At 45.6% G+C, this 22483-nt stretch overlaps 4 protein-coding genes across 19 annotated transcripts in view; 1 reads left to right on the top strand and 3 right to left on the bottom strand.

Moving 5' to 3' along the window:
• The window catches only part of MBTD1 (mbt domain containing 1), a 29680-nt gene extending 15609 nt beyond the window's left edge, over positions 1–14071 (top strand). For 15 of the 16 annotated variants that reach the window (XM_040649704.2, XM_040649703.2, XM_046902152.1 and 12 more), the window contains 8 exons: positions 1117–1351; positions 2037–2092; positions 2341–2445; positions 3230–3377; positions 5660–5742; positions 6065–6299; positions 6936–7013; positions 10170–14071. In XM_040649704.2, coding sequence (XP_040505638.1) covers positions 1117–1351; positions 2037–2092; positions 2341–2445; positions 3230–3377; positions 5660–5742; positions 6065–6299; positions 6936–7013; positions 10170–10288 — 1059 coding nt within the window. In that variant the 3' untranslated portion in view covers positions 10289–14071. The remainder of the gene's footprint in view (positions 1–1116; positions 1352–2036; positions 2093–2340; positions 2446–3229; positions 3378–5659; positions 5743–6064; positions 6300–6935; positions 7014–10169) is intronic. The other variant, XR_006931749.1, reaches the window with a different exon arrangement.
• Positions 14072–14531: 460 nt separating this feature from the next.
• Positions 14532–16521, bottom strand: NME2 (NME/NM23 nucleoside diphosphate kinase 2). The gene is made up of 5 exons (NM_205047.2): positions 16460–16521; positions 16093–16225; positions 15588–15689; positions 15183–15295; positions 14532–14781 (listed from the first exon to the last, which is right to left on the bottom strand). The coding sequence occupies exons 2-5, from the start codon at positions 16219–16221 to the stop codon at positions 14664–14666; spliced, it is 462 nt and encodes a 153-aa protein (NP_990378.1). The 5' UTR covers positions 16222–16225; positions 16460–16521; the 3' UTR covers positions 14532–14663.
• A 710-nt stretch (positions 16522–17231) lies between these two features.
• LOC417386 (pyrroline-5-carboxylate reductase 2-like) lies at positions 17232–18276 on the bottom strand. Its single transcript, XM_003642327.5, has 3 exons — positions 17931–18276; positions 17790–17860; positions 17232–17709 (listed from the first exon to the last, which is right to left on the bottom strand). The coding sequence occupies exons 1-3, from the start codon at positions 18085–18087 to the stop codon at positions 17593–17595; spliced, it is 345 nt and encodes a 114-aa protein (XP_003642375.3). The 5' UTR covers positions 18088–18276; the 3' UTR covers positions 17232–17592.
• A 1176-nt stretch (positions 18277–19452) lies between these two features.
• Positions 19453–21981, bottom strand: MYADML2 (myeloid associated differentiation marker like 2). The gene has a single exon (XM_040649712.2). It carries the CDS (start codon positions 21601–21603, stop codon positions 20695–20697), a length of 909 nt encoding a protein of 302 aa, XP_040505646.1. The 5' UTR covers positions 21604–21981; the 3' UTR covers positions 19453–20694.
• Positions 21982–22483: the final 502 nt, after the last annotated feature.

Below are 22483 nucleotides of genomic sequence, written 5' to 3'. Positions count from 1 at the left end.
TTCACAGGAATCTCTATTTTCCATTTATCTCCACGTTTATCAGAATGCAGTTCTTTTTGGAAAGCTGTTTCCTCTCGCAGAAGTAATTTTAAAAACTAGTTAGTCTGTTTTAAGTTGAAAATGCTCAAAAATGCTGATAAGCTACACAGCAATACGTAAGAAAAAATCTGGTTTCTCTAATGCAGAAATGATTTCAACTGTAAACTGTTTCAAGGAACTAAACCATGTGTTACTATGTACATATCTTGATATAAGAAAGCAGATAATTTCAAATGTTAATGGTTTTCATCTACTCAAAGCTAGATTTATTTGCTGTCCTTGTCATGTGTGGTAGCTGCCTGTATGATATATGCTAAGTTTGTTTATTGATATTGTGCAATGGTTGTTTTTTCAATGGGAATCTAAGAAGTATTGTCATCTTATGCTGCATCTAGTATTCCTCCCCGTTTTTTTTTCTCAAGATGTTCATTTATATTTAAAAATTGGCTCAGTGGAAGCCAAATCAAATTGGCAAGGCCTGAACACTGGTGGAGGGGATATTTGTAATGGAGATTACAAAATGCTGAGTTGACTGGAAAGCGTTTTTAAACAAAATGGGTTCTCACAATGCAGGTTAATCACTGTTGTCATTCTATTCCTTTATTTTTGGTACATGATGAAGTATGTTTGAGGGGTAAGCTTTCATTATGTTTGAATTTTATTTTTCCTTGTTAATATGATAAAATATTTTGATCTTGCATTTGAAGGGCTATATTCTGAGTGGATGATAAAGCAATAAATAAATTTGTTGAAATTGTTGGCCAAGGTGATTTCATTTATTGTTATTAACTAAACAAGCTTTCATTGACCCAGAGGAGAAGTCCTTTAACCTCCGTGAGAGCTGTGTTAGGCTGTACTTAAATAAAATAGTACCACTGTATTCAGGTTAGTCTTGTTAAAATATTGCATCTTGCTACAGGTACAAGGAAGTAGCAGATAAATCACTTGGCATTTGTGTGAGTGGCTTAGCAAGTGCTTAAGTTAAATGGAAAGTTCTTTGATGTTGTGCTTTATAGAAGACAAATTACTAAGCTCAAACAATATATTTTTACAGCATTTTTTTCCTGTTATTTTAAGGTGTCTGAGAGCATGCAGTATCCATTCAGAACTTCCATGAGAGTAGAAGTTGTTGACAAAACGCACCTCTGCCGAACAAGGGTAGCTGTTGTGGAGAACGTCATTGGGGGACGGTTAAGATTGGTGTATGAGGAAAGCGAAGACAAAACAGATGATTTCTGGTGCCATATGTACAGTCCGCTCATCCATCACATTGGTTGGTCTCGAAGTATAGGACACAGATTCAAAAGATCTGGTAAGCCTATTGCTTGTCAAAGGTGTCTGTCTAATTCGAAATAGTTAAGGTCTCTAAATGGGAAAAATAATAGTGTTTGAGCTCTTTCATTCTGAACGTATACCTTGTCAGAAACAGAACTTCCATAAAAGATTTCCCAACACAGCCCTTCAAGACAGTTTTCTAACGACTTAAATTTTCACTGGAGCTGTTTATAAATAAGAGTAGAGACATCAGGAGCAATGCTGTTTTCCAGAAGTAATGTCTTAATGTCTAATAGGATTTCAAGGATTCCCCTTGCAAGGTGGGATTCAACAGTTGGCAAAAATAACCTGTACATATGTGAGGAGAATGATTAGACATAGTGTATAGAAATTGTGATTATGTAAATGTAATCTGTTAGAAAAGAAGTAATCTTGCCTTTTTTTTTTTAAAGCTTCTATATATTGATAGCAAAGTGGTGATGCAGTTAAGCAGATTTGTGAATATTGGATATTTTTTTCTGTAAATGAGATTGTGTTAGAGGTTTTTCAGATGGAAGTTGGGGAGAATGGAGTATACTCCCCAGATTTTTATGGTAGTCTCATGATAAACTTTACACACTAATGAGGTGATTGCATTCCAGCAGTTAATATGTTAAGAAAAAAAAACATTGTCTACTCTGTTACCAAAAACTATTGTTAATATGTACTGTTGTTCCTTATAGACATTACAAAGAAACAGGATGGACACTTTGATGCACCCTCACATTTATTTCTGAAGGTGAGTTTGCTAAGCAAGAATGTTCTAAAGTTGGTCGATTGAGGACCTGGCGTGTGTGAAACAGACTTGGAAGTCATGAGAATATGCCCAGCAGAAGCTCTGGTGAATTTTAATTTACCCAGTTTAATAATTTGTCCTTCTTGTCACAAACAAAGGTACAGGTATTTCACTCTGTTCCTTTGGCTGTGACTGCTTATTAGATTCTGAGCTTCTGGTGCTTTCATCTGATTTTATTATCTTTTTTTTAGGTGAAAGAGGTTGACACAGCTGGAGAGTGGTTTAAAGAAGGAATGAAACTGGAAGCTATAGACCCCTTAAACCTTTCAGCAATATGTGTGGCAACTATTAGAAAGGTAAGAAAACCAATGTTTGTTGTCAGAAGACAGACAGGACCGTTTTACATTCACCTTCGTTTCAGGTTAGAAACAAAGCTCAGAGAATGAATTCATTAATTGTTATATACAAGTACTGTGAAAAAGAACATACTCATGTATGTTTAATTTTGATTTTAATCTCTGGAGAGTCAGCCTTTCATTTAATTAATAATATATGCAATGCTTGTGAGATTACTTTTCAAGACAGTCTTCTGCTAATTATCCCAAGTATTTTGCCACTGTATTCAAAACAAAAGCCTCGTCTTGATTGCTGGAGTCTATGAAGATAAAGCTTTTTCTAGATTGAGTAAAAGGGATCTCATCAGCATTAGATCTTTATTAAAAGGGAGAGAAAATGGACAAAAGAAGTAGCTTAGCAACTTTGCATAACCTTACCAATGAGTATGGTCATTATTTCAAATCTTTTTCTTAATAGTGTGCAGAATATCTTACAAGCTAGAGTAAACTGAAACATAAAGCTTTAAGATAGAACTGATATACTCACAAAAAATAAACTAGAGCTCAGAAAAAGGAAATGTTCATCTCATAACTTTGCAGTTAACAAAGGTACATTTGACAATAGAGCACGCAATCTTGGAGACAGGTATGATTTCGGTTTGTTTTGCTTTTATTGTAATTGAATGTTCTTCTGAATACTTTCATTATTAGTTATTTTTCACTCTTGAAACATGGCATGCTTTCTTTCTAGCCTTATCACACAGTTAAAGGTATTTAATGTAAAATTTTGTTTTTCTTTACAAAGGTTTTAGCAGATGGCTATCTTATGATTGGGATTGATGGCTCAGAAGCAGCAGATGGGTCTGATTGGTTTTGTTACCATGCCACTTCCCCTTCTATTTTCCCTGTTGGTTTCTGTGAAATTAACATGATTGAACTAACTCCACCCAGAGGTACATATAGAATTCTGACCACATTTTATTTTGAATATTTTTCAGTGATATTGTATGTGCCATATGCTTTGTTTCTTAAATCAGTCTACAAAATTCATTTCACTTTTTAGGACGCTCTCAAGTCAGAAACAAAACTGTGCAACTTGAAAGTAATCTTCAAAGCAGAGACAAGCTTCTAACTGAGAAAAAGGGAAATTGAACATCCTAGTGATACACTGGCTAAAATAATTTGCCTTTACTGCTGTAATTTGAGGACAGCCACTAGTTGAGCAACATAGCCATTATGTGAATGGGAAGTATAAATATGCAAGTCACTGAATGGTCTGTTTGTAAATTGCTGTTGCTTGACAAGTCCAGACCACCAGAGGTCTAATGAGCACTGTAAAGAATCTCAGACTTGGGCTCATCAATGACAGTAGCAGTAAATTTCTGAAGAACATGCACAAACTTGAACTGCAGGGAAGTAGCCATTAGAGCTGTATGCCACATAATCCCTTCTGTGAGAATAAGCTGTCTGTCCACCAGCACGTGTGCCTTCAGAAGACTCTTACTGCCTTCATCTTTTGATTTGTATTATCAAGGTCTAGCAGCTTATAAAGAGAATTTTAATTAGGCGTGTAACAGCAAATAATAATGGTTTTCTAAGATGGTTTTTGTTCGTTCTCCTTGCAGGCTTCTACTTGTAATTATTGAATGATTTTATAGGTAATAACTGCATAACACAACATGAAGAATGTCATATTTTTATATTGCACACTAATGAATTTGTCATCCTTGAGTAGGTGCATTTAAGGCAGATTTACTATTTTCCAGTTAACTCATCTAGTGAATGTATTGCCTAGGAACTCATGAGCATGGTCATACCTGCAAAATGTGCTGCAGGAGCCTCTTGTAATGGTGATAGTTGTTGCATGGGGCAAAAAGTGTCCATATCAGTAGCAGCTAGTTTAGAAGTAAATATGTTAAATGATACAGAAATCAAATTCCCTTTTATGACGAAACTTTTTTTTACTCTTCAGAGACTTTACACAATAGTGTGCAAATTCTGTTAACACATTTATCATACTGCTGTGTTTCCCATATTTTGGCAGCTTTGTTTGCCTACAGGTGTATTGCCCATTTTATATTGCAGTTTTCCATAGCAGTGCTGTATCATCCACTGAGAGATGTCTGAATTGTAAAATCATCATAGAATCACCCATGCAATAATCCAAAAGTCATTTGAAAGACAAGCTAGGAGTAAAATACAGAACACAAGGCCCTTTAACGCAGTTTTATTACTGATTTAATAAAATTGAAGTGATCAAGGCATCTTAGTTCTTATGAAGGGGTATATTCTGCTCTCCAAGTTATGAGCTTGCAAATGCACAGTTTCTTAATTCTGACTGTTTAATTAGGACCACGTGCACATCTTTAATGCCTAAAGGACTTGTGTATATTAGTCCAGCCAGAGGAACCATACATTAACAAGCATTAATTCTCAAAACTGATAGATGCCCTTATCAATTAGCTTTCTTGCCACATCTCTTCCTACAGACAGTTATGTACCAAGAGTGAACAGCTTTTTATTAGATTACATTTTAGCAGTGTGGATACATTAAATAAGTTGCTGTGAAACCCCTGCAATTCATGCTTTTAAGTTTACTCCTTTCTAATGTCTTCAACTCTTGCTGAAACCAGCAGAAGCTGAAGATGCTTTAATACTCGTAAGACTTTTAGGCACATTCAGCAGATGAACAAAAGCTGAATATGTAAGAAATTGGTTTTTTACTTTTCCAATAACTTATAAGATTGGGGAAAAAATCCTGTAATTTATTCTTCTATTGCTAACCTTAACTTTATTATTTAAGGTTTTAAGTATCCATACTTGTTCCATGAATCTGTTCCTAACGCATCAAATTTTTCAGTAGTGGAGCTCTTTCCCCTCAGGAAAGACACTGGATGTGCTTAATTACGTTATGTGTTCCGGGTCATTTGTGTGGGGCCTTGTAGAGATCAAGGATCTACGTGAACAGAGAGCTTCAAGTGTCAACAGTTGATCTTAACATCAAATGATACTTCATGTATTATCCAGAAATTCATTCATCTTTGTTGCAAAAAGGCAGTCTCCAATTGACTGTGTTGGCCATTAGACCAGAGCTCAGAGAATGGAGATTTCTGATGTTAATGTTTTGTTTCTTTGTCTTTTTAGCCGTAGCACAGTGCCACTATTGTATTCTTGTTGATGTTGTGAAGTACAAAGGTTACAGTTGATTTATGAAAGTATTGTTTAACATTTACAGGTTATACAAAACTCCCATTCAAATGGTTTGACTACCTCAGGGAAACTGACTCAATAGCAGCACCTGTAAAGCTCTTCAATAAGGTAATGAGCACTAAGCGTCCATATTTAAATTTAATTTGGGATTTTCTTCACATTTCGATCTGTGTGCTCATGGGATTAACCCATTTCTTTAAGTACAGTTGTGAAAAACGAAGCCAACAGATTTGAATATAAACAAACAGCCCTTATTCCTAGAGCTTGAGTATTTCTGAAATGTTAAATACGGGACTGCATGGAACTTCATAAATGATGCTTGAGAATTTCTTAAGCTAAAGTGACTGGAATGTTTGCTTCAGCACCGTGTGCTTAGCCAATCCAATTAACGTGGGTGGTATTCGCTGCCTTGATGTGCTTGCTTTTCCAGGAAGTCCCAAACCATGGGTTTCATGTTGGAATGAAGCTTGAGGCCGTTGATCTGATGGAACCCCGCTTGGTCTGTGTGGCCACAGTAACTCGCATTATCCATCGTCTGCTGAGGATACACTTTGATGGGTGGGAAGATGAGTATGATCAGTGGGTGGACTGCGAGTCCCCAGACCTCTACCCGGTGGGATGGTGTCAGCTAACTGGATATCAGCTGCAGCCTCCAGCACCACAGTGTAAGTTCTGCCTTGTAAACAGTACGGTTGTTAATTGATCCTTAATCACATGTGATGCTTTTCCTACCTTCATCCTTTTTAGGTTAGGTCACTAAGTGTAACAAAAATAGAACAAATTGTTGCTAGTGCTTAGAAGTACACAGCTCTCATCTCTTCTGCCTTGACTTTTAAAGTACTTCTGGGCATTTCTGTGGCAACTTAGCAGTTTTCTGTTTTGTTGCCAGAAGATATTTATTTGATGTAAGAAAAATCCCTATTAATTACCTCACAAGTCTGGAGAGAGAATTTGTAGAGGTTGAAGTTAGCAAATAGATATGCTTTGCATACTGAATGTGATGGACGTCAGTGTGTGCTTGGCTATTCCTGTGCAGAAGTGTTTGTGTGAGAAGGCTGCATTTCATTTTGTACACCAAAACTTGGCCTTCTAAGTGAGTTTTTATGGTAACTGTTTCAAGAATGTTAGTTGTTTAATGGAAAGGTGGTAGGAAGAGTAATACTACTGCTGTTAGTAGTACTGACTTCTGATAGTAGTTTGGTTGCTGTTTAATGGCAAGTTTCTCAGAAAAGCTTTGTCGTGTTCTGAAGTGTATCTCCAAAACAGTGAACTTTAATTCTGTACTCCACACTTTTTTGCAGCATCAAGAGATAACCAGTCAAGTTCATCAAAACAGAAGAAAAAATCAAAATCGCAGCAGTACAAAGGACATAAGAAAAGTGGGTGACAAAATAGTGTTTGCACTTTCCCTGTTGCTTAAAAAGCTTGTGGTCTCTCCCGAAGTCTCTCTTCTACTTAGAAGTGCTGTTTGTATGTAAAACAGGCATTAAGCTTAAAGGTGCAGTATGCCATAAAAGCAATTTTATAAATAACAGAGAATATCTTTTTTTATAACTTGTAGCAGGGTCGATCTCATTAGCAGTATGTGAACTGTAGGTTAACAGGTTAATATCTTTTAAACTCAGACCTTAATTTAAAGAACACATTGAGTAGGTTGGAATAGCACCTTACACCAAATGCTCAGGTGTCTGTTAATACAGCTTTGACTCTACTTTTGCAGCACAGGTGTAGAAATGAATAAGATGTAGAACATTAAAATTACTGTCTTGCTGATTCTTTTTCGAAGGAAAAGGTGATATGTTCTTCAGTGAGAAGCAGTATGTAAATAAAACTACTTTGACTACTGTTAGAGAGAAGTAGCATTGCCTTTTGTGACTTTCTGTCACAGTAGAGCATAGTTAGCATTCTTAAAAATCTGAGCTTTAGGACAGCACCATTCAGATTCTTCCTATAGTAATTATTCATCTCAGAATCAGTTCTTCTCAGAAAGCTCAACCAATTAGAATTTACACATGCACAAGTGCATATTTTGCACTCTTCCATCTTTATATTTTTGTGATGCTATCTGTTTAAGGAGCATCACATACATATCTGTATGAATAAAATAAAGGAAGCAGAGAGAGCCAACCACGAGGACCTTGTGTCTTCTCCCATTTTCTGAAAATCAGATCCATCGGCATGTCCTGTAAGCAATACTGTGGTTTCACATGGCAGTGTTATTCCAAAGGTTCTCAGGCCATTTTTCCCACAATTAGAAAGTTTTGAAAGGCAGGATACCTTCTGAGTCAATATCAGCAGCAAGGTGACAACCATTATACAAGAAATGTCTGTACAAGAAATGGCAGTAAATAAGTATACAGGGTAAGCCTGTAGTCTTGCTAAGAGCCTCACAATTTTCAATCATGAGCCAGTTAAAACTTGAAGTTCTCTTCTGTCACATAGAGATGAGTAGTTTGTCTTCACAGAAGTCGGGGTCCTCATTCAAGGCAACCCAACTATGTCTTATTTTTGGAGCATCAGCTCACTCTGCTGACTCATTCTCTTGGTGCTGTCTTGGAAGAGTGGAGTGCAAAGATGCAGTACTTGATGCTGTCAACACGAGGACAGATCAGCTACAGCAAAGGTCTATATTGTGTCACCTTGATTTAGCAACTTGCTTTGCTTCTGTGCCAAGCTATTTTCTAATGGGACAGCCTAGCAAACAATAAAATCAACGTCTTGGATGCAGAAAGTTACTTTAAGTGCAAGTCAGCAAACCTGGATGACAGAAATATTTAACTGTCCTTTAATGTAACTTTAGGAGAGAATTTTTTATACGAAATTCTGTTCTAAGTCAGAACATGAGGCCTTTCTTACCATTAGAATCCATATAATCTTGACTCACCTTAGCTCATTTCCAGGGAATTTTGTTGCTCTGGGACTTGAGCTCATCCACAAACAAACCTAACGTTTTAAGGCTGGAAGATAGAACAGTTTTCCTCGCATCTCTAAAAACTGAACTTGAAACACGGAGGCTGTTGAAATCAAAGTGTTGCTCTGTGTATGTGATGTACAGATGTTCCATTGAAATAAGCTGCGTCTGAATTCTGCTCCATCACAAATCCAGCTGTGGTTTGTGGAGAAGCTGTTGGACCAGGACAGGGAAGGTGATAGCAGAGTAGGACCTGAAACTACACAGAGCTGAGCCTATTCAAACTGCCTGCTCTTTGGAAAGCTCAGCTGAGGTCTGCTAAAGTCTTTAAGGAAGCTGTGTGTGTGATCCATTGCACATCTATATTCTCATTGCATTATTTCCTTAAGGACGAGGCTTTTGTCAGTGCTGAGAACACTTAAGCATTACCAACTACAGTTTTGATATAGCTGAAAGTGGTGGAGATTGTGTTCAGCTGCGTGTGTCCCTGATGTACTGCAGTGAGAGGTTTCCTCCTACCAGAATCAGATGGTCAGCCTGTTCGGCTGATGTATCAAAAGTGTAAGTTTGTATCTGAGTGTGAGCGAGCAGAAATAAAAGGAAGGATTCATCAGTAATATTGAGGAAGCATATAAAAATGTTGAGCTTGCTGAAGGCTGCTGTGTGCAGTTATTCAGTCTTTAGTTATAGAAGGCTGCAGCAAAGATCTGGTAACTTCTCTCCTTTTCCTAATCTGTATGGCAATACAGAAGCTGCACAGGTTACCCTGATACAACGCAGTGCTATGGTCTGTCAGACCTGCAGAAGTCACCAGGCTGATGGATGTATTTTTACATTTGTGTTGTATTCAGTTGCCATAGGCTTTAGGAGCCTTTCCATCCAAAGAGAACTGTTTGTTTTTGTATGATCAACCCCTAAATGTGGGTACTGCACCTTTAGAGGAAGCGCTGCTCTGCCTCGATCATTTCAGTGCTCTTTTCCCTCTGCTCGTATTTTGATAATTATTGTTGCCCATTTACGAAATGGGAAAAACAGTTGTGACATTATTACTCTTCGTAACATAACTGCTGCAACATAACTTCTTTTTGCCTTCCATCTCATTTCTGTTTTCCTTATACAAAAGAAAGAAGGTGATTAAAACCACAAAGAAGTTTTGCTTGACTGACGTTTTCCTCAGGGACCTCAGCAACCTGGGGATGTAATGGACAAGTTTTGCCAGCTTTTTTTGTCTTGTATGGACTGCTTACTTAATTAGACAATAATGTGATTGATTGTAAATGGCAAGTAATTTTATTCTTACTTGGCTGAAGACTAAAGTGGAAGTGGGCAGTAAATGAGTGAATAGTAAAGTAAACGTTCTTCTTAGCAACACTTTCTGTTGCTTTCTTAAACCAGGGTTTTAAAATACTGAATTACTGAGGAAAAACCCTGGAGCAGAACTTGAGGTTCAGCTGAAGGTCAGGAAACATCTGCTTTCTGTGGGATACCGTACATTAGAAGAGGAATCTCCTGAAATGGGAAATCTGGGGTCTGTTCCCAATTTAAATGGTGTGAAGTGAACTGAAGGGTGAGCTGTGCTTACTGTGGCTGTTACAGATCTTTACTGTTCATCTTTTATTTCTAGTGACTTCATTGCAGCTGAAGGAGGAGCTGCTGGATGGAGAGGAGTACAGCTTCCTGCAAGGAGCGTCTGATCAGGAGAGCAACGGATCTGCCAGCTACTACATAAAGCAAGAACCATAAGGCAGCTCGGGGAAGTGAGGGGCACAGGAGTGGTGATAGGAAAAGAGCCTTTCTCCGAGACTGACTGGTTTTGTTCCCACTTTGATGGTGCAGCATGGATGGCTGCGCCGGGGGCACTTTGCTATCTGTAGATGAGTTAGACTCAGTTCAGAATTTTTTGGAAGGGCGGGGAAACTATTTTAGTGAAAAAAAAAAAAAGATTTTTTCAATTTATTAAAAATAAGAACGGACACTTTTTGTGTTGTATTTGAAGCTTTTGCAAGAATTTTGTAATATTTTCAAGTTCAGATCTATTGTGCATTGTTAACAAGAACTGAAAGTCTAATTTTTGGTAAGATGAAAGTTTAAATAGCACGATCGTGGGAAGTGGTTGGAGGAAGATATAGTTGCAAATACAAATGAACTGTCAAGACAAATGAACCTTTTTGGTACAAATTGGGAGATACTTAAACTCTTGTGAACTGCACTGGTCACACCTCTGTTTTTTTTTAATTGTGAAATAAGGCATTTGAGCCCTGATCTGGAGGCACAGATGGTATGAGGAGGATCGCCTGTAGAGCTCTACTTGGTGAGTAGCCCCAGTTGCAATGGAGCCATCACCTGGGGGAGGTTTTTTTTAAAACTTTTCAATGTGTTTTTATTTAGTTTAAAATGTTTTTTTATATGATACTTTTTAAATTAAAATATATAGTTCCTTAGGGTCTGAATCAGTGCCCAGTAATATCAGTAGCCTTGTGTTCGTTGGCCGCAGTGGGCACAGGATTGGGACTACAGCTCTCTTGTCTCTACGTGGATATCTGTTGTCTTGGAACGCTCCAGCAAATGTTTACAGAGCCCCATCTCTGCCAAACTGGAACTTCAGAAAATTCCCTGCTTTGGAAGATTAGAGATAACTATGGATTTAGGCTAAAGAAACCTAGACAGCAACTCAGGCCTCCCTGGGTGGTGGAAGGAACTTCTCTGTATTCTTCTGATTGTATCTTTCCATTCAGAAAGGCCTTGTTTCCTTACCATCTGAAATGTTTCTTTCTGAACATTCAGAACTGATGTTCCCTGTGGCTTCGGTTGACCTAAAAGGAGCCAGATGTTCAGCTCTGCACAGCCTGCAGTGTTCCTTTCTTGCTGCAGTACTGTAAGGTGGAAATTGAGATTTGAGAATGTTACATGGATGGTATACAGCATAGCGTGTAACTCACCAGCTGGATGTGTTTGTTGCCTCAATCCTTGTCTTGCTTCAGATATCCCATTAATCCCACCTGCTTGTCTGTCCAGATGTTTTAAAGGCAAAAGTTAAGCAGAAGGGTGAAAATGACTAGCAGCGTAATAGAAAGTATTTTTACGTGAGCCCTTAATTATTTGGATTTTCCTTCCTTGGTTTTAAACTTTGTATGTTTCTGTAGATGGCTTCATTGATGGAGTTGATGAGTAAAGTTATCAATCGCCCTGCAGAGCTGTGACTGGAAAAATGTGCATCAAGAGCTTTAGCTTTTACCAGTAAGGTTCATTAACTAAACTCTCAGGAATTAACTGCATATGTTCTATAAGTGCTTCTGGGTCTTAGTAGGTCCCCTTCAGAGCAGTACAGTGATTATTTGACTCTTAACCATGAGCTAGGGCTTCAAATTTGTGATCAAAACGGTTAACTTCTGTGTTCCTGCAGCCTAAGAAATGCTTTAAGGACATCAGCCCACAGAGCCCCAGGAGACCATTTTTGTGTATTGTTCAAACCTAAAAGGAAAACGTGCATAGAAAGTTGAAAACCAGCAAATTGATTCTTTTCTAAAATATTGCTCTAACTTTGGGTACGTAGTATTGGTAATATGCACAGGTTTACCTCATTCTATGCAAGAGGGGTTAATTATGTAAAGTTTTGTATTTACTACTGGAATTAAAAAAGCTGTCCTGTTTAGCATAGGAATGTCTGGAATTTTCCCTTACCAGTAAAAATGTCTGTATTGACCCCTTTTTAACAACAGCTTCGTACACTGACAGCATCTGGTTACTGGATTGTAGGTATCTGTAACTTAAGGTGGTGAAGGCACTTCAGCTCTCTGCAATAGCCATAGCGAAAGGACTTTCTCTTGGTAGGCTTCAGATCCGTCCTCTCAGAGCCTGACCCTCATGGGGCATTTCTTCTGAACACCCTGGGTTGGAGGAGTAGGTTTAGAGACCATTGTCAATGACATTTTGAGCCTTGATTTTTTTTTATTCTTGTTCCCATGCTCTACATTTATGCTGCCATAAAATCCAGTTCTGCAAGCATTAATTTGGTTTGGTAAGTACATCACTATTGATTTCGTTCATGTTTTTTGATGTGACGACTTCCAAATCACCACCGGCAGCTGGAATGAGTTGGGCACATTCTTGCTTTTCTTATCAGTTACTTGTCAGTACGGTAGAAAAATGTGCATTAATTTGTTTCTTGATGTGAAAATTTGGGCTGTGATGGCAAGGGATGTCGCCAAGCCAGGAAACCTTGGGCTTCCATGCATTGCCCAGGTCAGAGCTTGGCTTCCCAGGCATCGCTGACCTGTGAGCTTAGGCTGCTGAGAGGCAAAGATGGCACTTTGAATGCATTTCCTGTGCTGGAGAAACGTAGGAATCAGATTGGAAGTCTGTCAGTCTTTATAGTGTTGTTTAAAAACAAGTTTCCTTTGATCAAACACTATGTGTCTGAGCTGCCCTGCGTTCTGATGTGCACGGGACTCTGTCAGTTTTGTGTTGAGACATAGGAGAGACATTTGTGTCCGTATTCAGAAGATCCTGATGCTGTTTAATTGTCAGGTGTGGTGGAATCTGTCATAAGCGAACCATGTCAAGGATTCAGGTCATTTCCTCGAGGTTTATGGAAACCTGAGCAAATCCCACGTGGTGTTTAGAGGATGTCTCTTCAGCCATGGGTTACAGGTCCCTTCTGGTACCCATGGCGCAGGCTTTGCTGTGCATGGGAAGCATCCATCAGCAGTGTGCTTCTGGGTGCCGTTGGCTTCGCTCTGAGCCGCCTCGCTGGGCAGAAAGCAGAGCAGTGTCCAATGCGGAGCTTTCAGTGGGGTCAGACTGTCAGCACTGGGCAGAGCAGGATGCTGCGCCTGTCTGCAGCTCCCCTCTATTGCTGGAACCCTCCTGGTGGTCTTTGAGTTTTGTCATTGGAGCACAGCTCAAACCCTTTCCTTGCTGCACCCGAGGAAGCAAAGGCGGTTATCAACTCTTTGTTCTACGGATACTAACACGGGTTTCAGTGTTTGTTTGTTCTTCTTGTTGTTTTATGTGATGTGAATACCCTCTCCTGTCAATATTTGTACAATGGTGCTAATATATTTGGTAACAATCCTTTATTGGGAAGGGATTTTTAAAAACTGTGATTTAAACTGAATTTTTCTTCCTTTTAATTTTCATATTTAAAACAAAGCCACAGCCATTTATACACGCGGGCATCAGCTCCGGCCCGGGGGAACGCTGGGGCGGGAATGGAGATGAAACAAATAGGGTTTTTACATCATTTCTGTATGTATTTGATATATAAATCAATATCTGTACAAATTTATCTTTTATTTTCTTGGTAACTTGTGTGGTCAATGAGGGAGTATTGGAGGCTTTCTCATGCAATGTACATAAGTGGGGAAAAATGCTTTTGGAGAAATTAAATGTTACTTTCATTTTTATGAGACCGCAGATTTTCAGCATGGATGTGAAAAAGCATTAAAATTATAACTTTGTGTACAAGATGAAAATAATTCACTAAATTTGCCTTTTTTTACACAAAAATAAAAACGTTACGAGTCAGTTCTTGGATGTCGTTTCCTCGGCACAGAGCTGACTGCGCTGCAGCTCCTTCCCTCCCTGAGAACGCAGACCCAGGCGGTGTCCTCACAGCCTGGGGGTGCTGTGTGAAGCTCTGCTGAGGAGCCTGAAGGCACAGGGTAGGTGAAGGGTCTGTGTGTGAGCCATGGGGTGTTATGGGGAGGCTTTGTGCAGTGCAGGTTTTGCACCTGGCTTTATGTTTAACAGCTGGTGTTAATGGCTGTGCACAGGGCTGGAAGCTGTCATGGGGGGTGTCAGGTTTTCCTTTCAGTGCTAGGAATCTTCTAGTTCTGTGCTAGAAGATCAGCATCCCTTCCCTCCCCACTCACCCAGGTGGGGAAGCCTGTATTGGAGCACAGCTCCTCCTGCAAGGAAAAGAGTGCTCCTCATACCTCACCCAGTTCAGCACAAGTCTGTACTATAATGAATGCACTGTAAGCAGTTAGTTTATATCATCCGTTTATTTGACTGTTCTGAAAAACTGTCAAGATAACCGCTGTGCTAATTGCTCCCAGATCATTAGCTGGAGTGAGATGACACGTTCAGAAGGCACAATTCATCGTGGAAGCCAGCATCACTCATAGACCCAGTCATGTGCACACGATCTGTAGTCGATGAGCTCTGCTGGTTTGAACCAAAGGCTGATCTCCTTCTGGGCGCTTTCTACAGAGTCGCTGCCATGGATGATGTTTCTGTGGAACAAAGCAACGTTGTTTAATATGAAGAAAAAAAAACTCCACCAGTGGAAATGCCACGTGGAACAAGTGGGGGTGAAGCACCTAAAGCTACAACCCGTATCTCAGGTACAGCACTTGCACAGCTCTGCTATAAGCTCTGCTCACTACACCCAGCGGGGTGGGGGCACGGAGCTATTCTACTGCAGCAGCCACTGCCTCATCTTACACGGAGCTCTGCCATGTAGCTGCACTGTAAGAAGCTCTGTACCCAGCCACTGTCCTAAGTAGCCATTATGGGCTGCAACCTGCAAATAAAACCCCATCGGACCAGGTTAGCCACCAGCAGTTCGACTTCCCTGAAGAAAAGCCTACCCCTGCTAAAAGTGCTCCCTAGAGAGAAGCAGCTGAGCACCAACCTTCCCACTTGGATGCAGAAATCCCCGCGGATGGTGCCGGGCTTTGAGTCTGCAGGGTTGGTTTCCCCCAGCATCACCCTGCCTGTTTTCACCACGTTGAGCCCTTCCCACACCTGCAGGGGAGGAAAGACAGCAAATTAACCAACCCATCAGTCCATGCACACACAGAATACTGCACTGCCAGCAGCAAAGGCAAAGCCCCCTCCAGGTGGGTTGCTGGGGATGGGTGACCCTCAGCTCCTCCCAGGTTTTACTCCCAAACTTTAAGGGGTTTTTTTTTGTGCAGTTAGTAAGTTTTGGGGGATTTTCTTGAGCACACAGTAAGCATTTCAGCAGGCATTTTAAGTGCATCTCCTCCCAGCTCTGTGCCAGGCAGCTTTCCCTCACTAAGAGCACTCTGCGTACCATGGCCACAACGGGGCCGGAGTTCATGTACTTCACCAGGCCGGGGTAGAAGGGCCGATCCTTCAGGTCGATGTAATGCTGCTTCAGGAGGTCTTCAGAGGCCTTTGGGAGGACAAAGGGAACACGTCAACCCCATCGCACAGCACCAAGGGGTCACTGCTGGAAGATTTAACACGTGTGATTGTTTCCAGCACTCCGTAACGCTGTCAGCAGTGCCCGCAGTGCAGCTCACGGCTGCAGAGCAGCTGCTCTCCTCAGGGGGTGGCGGTGGGGCACAGCAGTACGGAGCGGCCCCTCCCCATCCCCCCCCACTGACTGCAGCGCACCCCGCGGGGCCGCTCCTTCAGGCTGGGAGTGCGCCGATGGCCGCTGCTGCGCTGCTCAGCGTCGGCCGCGCGTCTGGGCGCACAAAAAGGGCCGCGCAGAACAGAGGGGGATCCGAGGGCTCAGAGCGGCAGCGGAAAGAGAGCGCTGGGCCCGGCCGCCAGTTCCGGCCTCGACTTACGTGCACGAACTTCATGGCCACCAGGCGGAAGCCCTTCTGCTCGAAGCGTTTGATGATCTCCCCCACCAGCCCCCGCTGCACGCCGTCGGGCTTGATGGCGATGAAGGTGCGCTCGCAGTTGGCAGCCATGGCGCTGCGGAACACGAGCACACGGCATCAATCGGAGCCCTCCCGGCTCAAGGTCGGCCCGCGGCCCCTCCGCCATTGCGGCGCTCGGCCCACGTGGCGCCCGTCCCGCACTGCTCCGCTCCCGTCCCGTCCCCACCCCCCCCCCGGGGCGATGCCCGCACGGAGCCGCCCGTCCCGCTCGGATCCCCTCCCGCCGACCCGACCCGACCCGACCCAGCGGACCCAGCGCCGCACGCACCTCCCGCAGCTCCGCCGCCGCTGCCGTGAGCTCCGCAGCTGCCGAAGAAAGAGAAGGAGGAGGAGGAGGCGGTGGCCGTGCGCCGGAACCCCGCCCTGCGCGAGGGAGGGGCGTAGGGGAGCGGCGGCGCCGGGGGTGGTTCCGCTGCAGCGGTGCGCGGTGATGGGCGCCTTTCTTCACTGCAACGCCGCGGCTGTGCTGCGTTCCCGGGCGGTCCTGCGGGCTGCGAACTGCTGCTGCCATACGGGCGGTGCTGCCGCTGAGCAGCACAGCACAGAGCACAGCAACACAGCACACAGCTGTGCTGGGCGTCAGCTCAGCTGTAGAACCCGACATCTGCTGGACTGCGGCGTAACAAGAATGAGGAAAAGCGGTGTTGGTTTCCATGGCGTTCTGGTTGGAACCCATTTACAACACGCTCTCCCGAGCAGGTGGCTGCGGGCGATGCCGCTGTGCGTGAAGCACCGCCCCTCCTGCGGCTCGCGGCCATCCGGAGCCCTCCGGCTGCTCCGCGTCTCCATGCAGGCCGAGTTTCTTCCCCAACGAGTCCGTTTTACAATAAGCAGCCAAACAAACGACCCGACAGAACCGCAGCCGCTCCTCCCGGCAGCGCTGACGCCCCCCCCCGCCCGCGCTGCTTTTGTTCTCCGTCCCGGCGCTCCATCGCACAGCACCGCGTATCGGCACGAGGGGCTGACAGCCCCACCCGCGCTCTGGCAGCTGATTTGTTCCCACTCATTAGACTCATTAATTAACTAGCCCTAAGGCAGTGTGATGAAAATAACCCTTTATTTCACTTAAGAAACCTCCACAGCTGCCCCATCGGCTCCAAAACATCTCCTGCAGATACTGAGCACAAAGCCTGCAGAAATTCAGGAGAGAAAAAGCGATCTGATAGCATTTAACGTAATAAAAGACCTGCCATACGGAGCCCTGCAGCTTATTCTGATGAAGCAAAGGTGGCCCAAAGCAGCCGGCTGGGCACAGCACAACGCTTCGCTGGGGACCGCAGGCAGTGCCGGGGTCAGTTCGAGGCCACTGCCAGCGCTCTGCCGTCCTGCTGGCCCTGCCCGGCTCAGCACCACCCGGCCCTCCCGGCAGCGCAGGAGACCACGGTGTGACGCTCCTCGATGTCAGGCCCCACCTCGTCCAGGATGAATGGGGTAAATGGGGGGCTTCATGGCCAGGAAGAGGACGTCGCTGCTCTTCACCGTGTCCTCGTTGCTCACCGTGAAGTTCACGCCCATTTTCTGCAGCGGTAGAGAGAAGCGACGACTGTGGCTCGGGGCAACTGACCGGGGGCAGCGCCCAGCCGCCCGCCCGCACTCACCCGCAGCCCTCTGACGGTGGGCAGCTCGGTGTCCGGGGAGCTCGCCGTTATCTTGTGCGCTGCCAGGACCCCTGCGGATACAGCGAGTCAGCCCGGGCACCTCGCCGGGCACCTCGCCACGCCCCCCGGCCCCACACCCACCTGCCGCCGTGAAGCCCCGGGCCAAGGCGAGGGCGAGCTGCCCGGCCTCGATGAATCCCACGCTCGTGGTGCGGTGCGGAGCGACCAAAGCCCACCTGCAACCGCGCCGCCGTCCACGTGGCTGCGCTCCGCTCAGAGAGGCGGTGTCGCGGCCCATTGGGGCGGGGCGGAGGCGCGCAGCCAATCGTCGAGCTGAGGGGCGGGACCACGCCGGCTCTCCGCCTCTCAAGGGCGAGGGGCGGGGCCTCCGGCTGAGACCTCGCCAGCGATTGGTGCAACTCGCTCCGGGTGTTGCATCATTCACCGCCTACGCGGACCGCCCGGGGCCGGCCGCTGCCTCTCAGCTCCGAGCCGCCAGGGGGCGCTCTCGTCCCGCCGCAGCCGCGCGCGGAGCGCGGTCTCTTCTGGAAGCTTCGGGCCCCGCCCTGCGCTGAGGCGGCGGTGGGCGCGGGGCGCGGAGGGGCGGCGCTGACCGTCATGGCGGTTTTTGTTCTTGTTTGTGTTTCGTGTTTCATCTTTTAATGTGTAATTCTGGGACCCGGGCACAGGCACAGAGCCGGGCTGTGAATGCACGCAGGTACTTGCCGGTATACCCACAGCGCTACCTCAGGACGCCTCCGTGATGAGTTACTCCATCATCATCCTCCTATTTAAGGAGGATGAGCTCTGGAAATAAATGGCTTCTTAATTATCTGGATCACGACAGTTAGGGCTGGTTGTTCCAATCACACTGAGCAGATACTGAGCTCTGTGTCCTGGATTGGGCAATCTCATTCTTTCCAATGCTTTGAGGCTTTTTAACCACCAAAGCACGAGCTTTGCTTATGTTTTTCCCTTAAAAGAGCAGATTGTTGTCCTCACAATCTCCATTTTTTTTTTGCCATTTTGACCATGCGAACATTTGCTCAGCCCTTGGCTGGCAGAGGACGGGGCTGACTGAACAGGCTGTTCCTGGCAATGGCTCCCTTTCCACTCCTCCGCTCCGTGCTATCATCCTTTCCACGTTACGTTCAGTTTCCTCGTCACCGTTGAGGCACCCAATGTTGCCCCAATGGTTTCCCTTTGGCCTCATGTTATGCCCCCCCCCCCCCCCCCCCCCCCCTTTGCTCAGCCATCATCTCCCAAATTTCCTGCCTTAATGGGAAGTTGTGGAGGAGAAAAAAGCCCTTGAAAGACTGCATGGCACATTCCAATAGATACCAATGCTTGTTTCATGTGCTAATGGTTCCAGCTAAAGGTCCTTAGAGTGATAGTATTGTGCAATGCAGCCTCTCCCAATGGACATTTTTCCTTTGCTTTTCAAACCCTACACAAGGCAATCATGAAAAGTATATTTCCTTCCTTTTTCCTGAGTGTGTCTGCTACAAAGAATGCCATCCCGAAGTGCTGGCGGCCTGGGCCATGCAGGCTTTGTGCATCAGCGTGAACCGAGCCGTGCTTCGTGCTGGAGAGCAGAAGGGCTCTGGCTGCTGAGATAAAAGCTGCACAGCGAGCAAAGGGAAAGGACACGAAGCTCTGTAGGTGTAATCTGCAAGGCTGTCATTCAGCTTTATTTTAATTTGCTCAAAAAAATAAATCTCGCTTCTGTCCTTCAGCTACTTCTGGATTTTAATCCCATCTGTCTGCCCTTCACGAGATCTCGGGCTGCTGTAGTGTCCGCCTGATCACCAGTGAGGAGTTCTTCAGCTAAGCTGGAAATCTGAGCCATGCTATGTGGGACTTTTTTGGGTGTTTTGTCAGGGATGGGCCGGAGGAGCGCAGCTGGTGTGTGACAGAGAGCTCAGCAATCCCAGAGCCTGATCTGCTCTGAGCCAGCACTCCCCATTTGTTAGCATTACATGCAAGGATTTTCCTTACAAGTTCGGTCGTTATGCAGGGCTGTGACATCGATTCATCTTTGCATACCCTTCATCCCCACCTCTACCCAAAAAACTTATCTTTAAACTGCCAGGAAAATAATCCTGACATCAGTATAAAGAAGCAATGGCATATGAACAGTGCAGGTGCTGAGGTACCCTCTGGTCCTGTCCAAGCAAGGACGGCTGATTGCAGTTGCTTTGCAGTTTGGGTCTATTCTGCACCATTTCTTGGCAATAGAACTCCAGTTTCACAAATGTTCATTCCTGTAAAGACTTGGTGTTTGCTAAATAGAATCCCCTGTGCTCCCCCTCAAGGTGCGTGCTTGGGATCTTCTTTTTCTGTGCTAAACAGGGGAGCAGAGGGGAAGGAAATCATCAAAATAATATCACAGCTCTGATGTTCTTCTCAGAAACATCCCGACTGGAATTTCCCACATTTGCAAGTATTTCATGTCTCACCACACAGCCCAGACTAACCCAAACTCCAACATTGTTTTTCGTCTCTGGAACTGCTGTTCCTTGATGCAGCTTTTAACTTTCCCACTTCCTGGGTAGACACTTGATTATAGTTAAGTGTTGGTAACAGTTTCAAAATCTTTGGTGTCTTTCCTAATATTTGGCTCAGCGTTCCAGCAGCTTACAGACCCACTATTGCAGCAAGCATTTCTGCCTTCTGGAGATGAGAGGCCATTTTGCATACTTCAGACTGCAGAATTTCTTCACTCTGGCACCAGGTGGCTGAAGCAGATGCCGACTGATGGGGGTGGGCAGCTGACCTACTGCAGGCTGTGACTGTGGGCCCGCTCAGCCCTGGCGACGAGCTCTGGTTCCTGGCCCGGTCAGTGCCTGTCCTCGCTGCGTCCCATCTCCCGCTGCTGCTGCTGGAGCCGGGGCAGAGCTGGGCCTCAGATGTGGGATACGAAGCGGATGCGCTGGGAGTACGCCAGGTCTACCACGTAGAGCAGCAGGTTGACGTAGGTGAAGATGGCCACCACCAGCTGGCTGTCCCAGGGGCACCTGCCCTTGGCACAGGCGCTGGGGCGCTGCGGGGAGCCGTACTTGCTGTCAAAGCAGAACACCGGCCAGATGACGGCCGCACTCACGTACAGCAGGACGGCCCCGAAAGTGTAGACGACCACAGAGCGCTCGAAGGGGAAGCACAGCTGGGCGGTCTTACCTGTGACACTGAAGGCGACCACCACCACCGTGACCATAAAGCAGAAGCTGTAGACGGCCACGCACCACTGTGTGGCCACGTATTTGCTATACTGGCTGTCGTTCACCAGAGCCCCAAAGATGATGCAAGCCACAAAGGCCTGTACGATCTTCAGGAGCCCAGAGACAGTGGCCATGTAGCTGGTGACCTGTCCTGGTTTGGCTCTGGTCAAGAACACCTCCGCGCCATACACAACGAACACGAGGCCGGCAAAGATGCTGGCCGCTATGCGGAAGTCTCTCACCTCGCAGGTGATGGGGTAGCAGCCGAGCTGCACGAAGTAGAGCGGGTAGATCACCGCCGCTGTGACCGACATGAGCGTGGCGAGCATGGCGAACGCAGCTGTGAAGTTTCCCCAGGAGATGCTCAGACAGCTGTGCAGGTGCGTGAACTCGCAGGTAATGATAAAGACAGTGACAGAAAAGCAGAAGGTCCAGACGAACATGCAGAAAGTGCCGTATGCTGCGCTGAATCCCCCCTGGTGGGCCACCAGGCTGAACGTGGTGCATCCAAACATCATCTGCAGCAAACGAACTATTCCCACCGGAGATGTCACAGCCGCCGTGTTCAGATACGGCCCTCCTGTGCTCTCCATCATCTTTCCAGTCCTGCAGACAATGCACTTAAAAAAAAAAAACCCCAAAACTTCCTTTCAGGCTTTTGCCCTTCGTCCTGAGTCACACCTGGCACCGGATCAGCGGACAGCAGCTCCAATCCCCGCCTGCCTCTGCCGGTATCCGTAGGTGCTGTGCTGACGCTGGGCGTGCGTCTCTGGCACGGAGCGCTGCTGCAGGGAGGTCACTGCTGGCTCTGCCCACCGGCTGCGCTCTCAGGGTGCTGCAATCGGCTCCCGGCTCTGAATGCTGCCCCTTATTCTGTCCTTTCTCTGCCTGCTTTTCCCTCACGATGGCTGAAAGGATCACGTTCTCCCCGGGGGCTGACATTTATTCCATTTTAGCTCTGCAGCTGTAGCTCTGCTGTGGCGCTTGCAGGATCCCAGGAATATAAATAGGGGCTATATTAATAGTGCTGGAACGAGTCCTGCCCCCCTCAACTGCCACGAGCGGTGTTATTTAACACTGACACCGTGAGCTCCATCATGGCTCTGGATTGCCCTTCTGCTCCTCTGGGCTGTGTTGGTCAGCACTGCTCTCCCCGCAGCTGCAGGGCACCAAACACAGCCCTGGGGGGGGGGGGGGGGGGGGAAAGGAAGGACGGGCCTGGAGGCACTGCGGGCACTGGGAAAGCACAGAGCCTGCGATAGAAGCTGACTCACTTCGCTCCTTTTGATCTGGAGCAGCGATATATTTGCATGCTGTGAAAGGCCCCGCTGTGCTGCGAGCGCTCGGACACCAATCCTCGCCATCTCCTTAAGCTCTTCCCTGTTTTACTCATGTGGGAACCGCTTATTCTCATCTTTCTGAGTGCCAAACCCAAATGCAACTGTTGACAAAAAATGGCTTTGATATCCTTTGCTC

This window comes from Gallus gallus, chromosome 18 (assembly GCF_016699485.2).
Source record: "Gallus gallus isolate bGalGal1 chromosome 18, bGalGal1.mat.broiler.GRCg7b, whole genome shotgun sequence".
NCBI lineage: Eukaryota > Metazoa > Chordata > Aves > Galliformes > Phasianidae > Gallus > Gallus gallus.
The sequence above is the reverse complement of the archived record's forward strand: the minus strand, read 5'-3'. Positions and strand labels throughout refer to the sequence as shown.

Bases quoted from the DNA above. Each gene is read 5' to 3' on its own strand.
- NME2 (NM_205047.2), bottom strand. From the start codon at position 16,221: ATGGCTGCCAACTGCGAGCGCACCTTCATCGCCATCAAGCCCGACGGC. The intron at 15,690-16,092 runs GTAAGTCGAGGC...GTCCTCCCAAAG, and splicing joins TGGCCATGAAGTTCGTGCAC to GCCTCTGAAGACCTCCTGAA. The intron at 15,296-15,587 runs GTACGCAGAGTG...CCTCCCCTGCAG, and splicing joins CCGGCCCCGTTGTGGCCATG to GTGTGGGAAGGGCTCAACGT.
- LOC417386 (XM_003642327.5), bottom strand. From the start codon at position 18,087: ATGGGCCGCGACACCGCCTCTCTGAGCGGAGCGCAGCCACGTGGACGG. The intron at 17,861-17,930 runs GTGGGTGTGGGG...CTGTATCCGCAG, and splicing joins CCGGGGCTTCACGGCGGCAG to GGGTCCTGGCAGCGCACAAG. The intron at 17,710-17,789 runs GTGAGTGCGGGC...CTACCGCTGCAG, and splicing joins CCACCGTCAGAGGGCTGCGG to AAAATGGGCGTGAACTTCAC.
- MYADML2 (XM_040649712.2), bottom strand. From the start codon at position 21,603: ATGATGGAGAGCACAGGAGGGCCGTATCTGAACACGGCGGCTGTGACA.